The 5,000-nt window shown below is 42.1% G+C and overlaps 1 protein-coding gene across 1 annotated transcript in view; it reads right to left on the bottom strand.

The window, feature by feature from the left end:
• Positions 1 to 955: 955 nt before the first annotated feature.
• Positions 956 to 5,000, bottom strand: part of LOC138044188 (protein canopy homolog 3-like) — a 9,269-nt gene continuing 5,224 nt past the window's right edge. Inside the window, exons 5-6 of the mRNA XM_068890886.1 lie at positions 3,918 to 4,035; positions 956 to 3,167 (exon numbers count right to left, since the gene is read on the bottom strand). Of these exons, the coding sequence (XP_068746987.1) occupies positions 2,401 to 3,167; positions 3,918 to 4,035 (885 nt within the window). The 3' untranslated portion in view covers positions 956 to 2,400. The remainder of the gene's footprint in view (positions 3,168 to 3,917; positions 4,036 to 5,000) is intronic.

Raw genomic sequence — 5,000 nt, 5'->3', positions numbered from 1 at the left:
TGTTGTCTTTAATACGTACACGAAGTTTCGGGAAAAATGGTCCCCGTTCACCTTCCTTCATAGTATAGTGACAAGGTAGGAGACAGAAGCCAGCTTAAGGACTCCGATCGACCCAAAACAAGCACGATTTTTTTCGTGAAAATCGAATCCAGTCAGTAAATAAACACGCCAGGTTCGTGGAACAGGAATTTCTCTAAACCATGAATCCACTGAAGCATCTCCAGGTAGCAACGCGAAGCCACCAGGCTCCGTAGAACTTGTAAGTTGACCTGCTAAAATGGCGGCCCGAAAGCGTTGTCCTCGCGAAGTGTCCAATTCAAAATGGCACTGAACTCGGGACGCCTGGTGACGAGGGGAATATATGTCCCCCCGGAGGGAGGGGAGTCCCAGATTGCTCAGTGAGTTTTGTTTTTAGCAATTTGGGACTCCCCTCCCTCCAGAACTTATTATACTCGCTTGACGCACACATGGCGTGACGTGACGCACACATGGACGCAAGCGATCCGAGATCAAAACCTCACTCTCACTTCTTCCAAAATTGCCCTTGGAAGTCTTTTAAACAACGAAATAAATCGAAGTGTAGAACTTCCTTCATATTTGTGAACTAGCGACACTGATGCAATTATTGGATGTAGCTGCATCTGTCTGCTTTGTCAGCGCCATCTTGAATTACGTCATACGTGCATTGATACGTCATGTGCACAAATGACGATCACGCGCCTAAAGATTGTTAGTTGCTATTCGCCCTTGTCACACGGCGGCCATATTGTCCCAGGAGACCAAAAAAGCTTTGTTTTACCACGCCAAGCCTCACCCCCATGGTTTCCACTGCGAGGCTTGGCGTGGTAAAACAAAGCTCTTTCGGTCTCCCGGGACAATATGGCCGCCGTGTGATAAGGGCGAATAACATTATTTCTTTCCCTACCCTTCACGAACGCAAATCATTACTCCGAGATTACCACTAGTACTACAATGCACTTTATTTCAGTGTCAACTGTATTTAGCGCTGGGTTACTAATTGAACAGAAACCAAATCAAATCATATCGAATAAAATAAAACAAGTTTCTTTGGTTTGGAAAAATGACGTTTGAACGCGATGCTAACAAGGAGTTTAAGCACAGACAACGGCAACGTCGACGAAAACGCCACTTAAGTCCCCAGTTGTTCAAAAGATGGATAACGTTATCCACCGGATGAATCACTACGCATTGGATAGTGCAACTGCTTTCGCTATGACTTATACACTGGGTAGCGATTTATCCGGCGGATAGCTCTACCCATCGTTTGATTAAGTATTTATGAGTCAATGAGTCACGAGTCAATGAGTTAGTGCAGTTACCCTAACCCATAAAATGAAAGCTAAAATTTCAGAGATTGCTTAGGCCTAATCACTGAAACGAGGGCTTAGGCTTAATCAATAAATTATTGCTATATTGACTGTGAGTCTCACTGACTCATGACTCATTGACTCATAAAACAGGCATCCTCTACAAAACCATTGGTTCGGTGTTGTACGCCCATGTTGTCGTTAAAACCTGACCTTTGGTGATTTGTGGAGTACGTCAAAGAAATGTACTGAAACGCGTGCCGCACGACTATTTTTTCCTCCTTTGAACAATGATACTAGGGAACTCAAGCAACAACAACGGCAACGGTAACGTGAACGTCACAAATTTGCACATTTGGTGGGGAAAAACAATAGCTCTGCACGCCCGGCTGCACGTGCGTTTTTCACTTTTGTCCATTTCTTTGCCGACGTCTGCAAAACAACAACATGAAATAACCAAATTTGAGGTTTTATCAAGGACGTCAGCACTTGAAGATAAATTTTCATTTTCTCCCCTAAATTAAGCGCCGTTCCGACTAATCTCATTCTAGTTAATAGTTAATATCAAGTTAATATCGTTAATATCAAGTCTTTTGGAACAACGCAGGCATTCCAGTCACTAGTTATGTTATATAAGTGCTGGTATAGCCACGGAGCACCCTACATTAGCAAGCTTTTCAATCTTAAGAATGTTAAATATAATTTACGTGGGTTTAGCACAAGGTTGGAACTCCCCCCATTCAACTTGGAGTATATGCATCGATCTTTTACCGTTTTGGTCAGTAAACTGTGGAATGCGTTGTCTCCAATGGTTAGAGAATACACCTTGTCAAATTAAAAATATTGAAATAGTTACGAGGTGATTACAATAACGCGATTTTACTTTTTGAGATGACGTTCTCGATGACGTTGCCGCTGTCTTCTCCATTCCTGTTTTGTGACGTTGCCGTTGCCATAGCTGCCGTCGTTGCTACAACTCCCTAATCTCTCTAATTCAATCGATAGCGTTTTATGTCTTATGAATGTATCTTTCCCCATTTGGTAGATACGCAGGTTCGTTCACATGTTCTCGTCACAATTCATCACCGTCGTGGTGCCTCGGTCGGTCTCGCCAGCGCTTGCGATTTCGTCTTCCGTGTAATATCGTCGATAGAGCGTCCAAGTCATCTATTCTTTTCTTCAGCTCTGAAGCGTCGCGGATTTCTTCAGCTTCTGTCATGTAACGCTGACGCAACTCTCTAAAAACGAACGAGTTCTGCCCAAGAAAATGATCATCAATTTCGTCGTCCTCAAGATCAATTATTCTCGTTCGCAATTCTCGTCTCAAGTCGTCGGGGTCGTCCATTCGTTCAAACCGTCGACGTCGCATATCTCTTCGCACTTCATCGGGAATCCTCGAATCCATGTCGCGTTCCCACGGTTCAACCTCGGTATAATCATCTTCGGTCATTTCTTTGGTTCGGATTTTCCGAAGTTCTCGCCGCAGTCGATCAACATCGTCAATTTCTCGCAGTCTCATCTGAAGTTTGTGTCGCATTCGCTCATCCATTCTTCCTCCGACATGTTCGTTCTTTCTTTTCCGTCGCCTGTCAGATTGTTCTTCGGTCTGCTCCCTGATGAGACGTTGAATTTTCTCCGCGTCATCTTCTTCGGTTGGCTTTGTCTTTGCCTTTTTTTCCCGTGAGGATGTCTTTTCCTTGGCCTTCGACTTTTTCTCTTTGTTTGTCTGTTTGTTAGTTTTCTTTTCTTCAGTCTCGTCCTGTTTCTTGCCTTGTTCCATCTGTCCTGTATTCTTTCCGGCTTCATCCTCCTTTCCGGTTTCAGATTTTTTCAAGCATTCTGCAATGTTCAGAAAACTTCGATGAAGAATACTTAAAATTTTTTAGTCAACCATAGAGGTCCTTCTCTCCATTCATTTTTCTTCCTTCCTCTTCCCCCTATTTTCTCCTAACATATTTCCTTCCTCTCCTCTTTCTGAATCCCTCTTGGTCACCCTCCTTACTTCATCCAGGCCTTCCTTCTTCCTTCCTTCCTACTTGTCGCTCCTTTGCTTCTTCCTCCCTCCCGTCTTCCCTCCTCCTCAATAGGGTCTTTCCCTTTCCCTCTTCCTCCCACCAAATCTCCCTCCTTTACCCATTCATCCACCGATCCATCCACCCTCATCTCTCCTTCATAAAGCATCCTTCTATCCTCCCTACCTCTCTTCTGTTTAAAGCACTCCATCCACTCCTTCATATCGACAAGGTTTCTCTTTTCCTTAAACCGCTCCACGCTTGCACTCCTCTCTTCATCCTCTTATCCCTTCTTTCTCCCTACAAGGTTCCTCTTTACTTTCTTCCTCCATCCCTCCTTCCTGGTATGCTTCCAAGAAAGTGCCTCCCTCACTTCTTCCACTCTCCCTCTTCTCGCCCCCTATCCTTCCTTCCATCCGCCTTCCTTTGTTCCTTTCATTGCTTTCCCCTCTCTCTTGGACTCAGAACACCCACTAACACTTAAAAGCAAAGACAGTCATTTGTTCTAAACCAAAAATGCCGTGATCTCCTGTCTGAGACAGGGTGAGTGCTGTCATAAGTGTTAAGTGTTGCTTACCATCCTCCCCTGGGTTCAACACTCTTTCAATACATAACCACTCTGTGAGATCTTTATCTTGGTGATTCCAATACCACTCTATCAAATCGTCCTCATACGTTTCCACCATCAGCTCACACTGTACGAGAACAAGACTAATGTGAGTATTGTTTGAGTACAAACGGGGGATGAGATGGACAGGAAACATACTCGATTTCGGAGAGAGGGAAGGAGACCAAGAATGTCCTTCCACGTTTGGAATTGCAAATATAACATCATAGACGCAGAGCACAAGCGTCATGCAAAATGGTGGAAATACAAAATTTATAAAAGCAGCAGCAGACGAAATTGGGTTTTCTGAAGAGAAGTGGCCTTATAAGGCCAAAATCAATCTTAAGTATGAAACATAAATGTATGAATAAAATTTAACAAACTTCAAGGAATAAATGGAAGTTGTCAAGACATTGTCTATGTGTTATTACCTAATAATAACAATAATAATACAAATGAAAAAAATAAAACTTTATTAAACTTTATTAAACTTTATTGAAAATCAGTCACTGTCACATGCAAAAAAATGCTCAGTTCTAACTGGTTAAGAGATACACAGTTTCCTGGTAACACAATGCAGAAAATAGGTAATTCAGTGCAAAAAGAGGTAAAAACCAAGCATTCTGATTGGTCAATGATAAAAGAAAATCACGGATAACTACTATAATTTTGCGAGCCTTGGATGGTGCAATTTTCACGTGATTGCGTGCTATGCGTGTGCTGCTTGTCACCTCGAAATTTTCTAAGGAATGTGATCAATAAATAATCACACGATTTTGAGTGCAATTATAGTAATAATTATTGGAATAAGTAAGCGTGAGTAAATTTTTTCAAAGCTGAACAAAATTGCACGTGCCCTAATGTTTATTGGACTTCGTATGCATGTTTGGTTTTCAATGCATGTTACAAATTAAAATACCTAAAATAAGTTAATTTAAGAAAATTAAACTTTAATGAATACCTTAATGGTCATTAACCAGTCAAAAACTAAGACCCCTTCATTCACCCATTGACTACTGGAAGTGAGACTTAATGGATTTTACTCTGTCTAAA

The sequence above is a fragment of the Montipora capricornis genome, chromosome 3, assembly GCF_036669925.1.
Source record: "Montipora capricornis isolate CH-2021 chromosome 3, ASM3666992v2, whole genome shotgun sequence".
Taxonomy (NCBI): domain Eukaryota; kingdom Metazoa; phylum Cnidaria; class Anthozoa; order Scleractinia; family Acroporidae; genus Montipora; species Montipora capricornis.
Note: the sequence above shows the minus strand (reverse complement) of the source record. Positions and strands in the feature narration are given on the sequence as shown.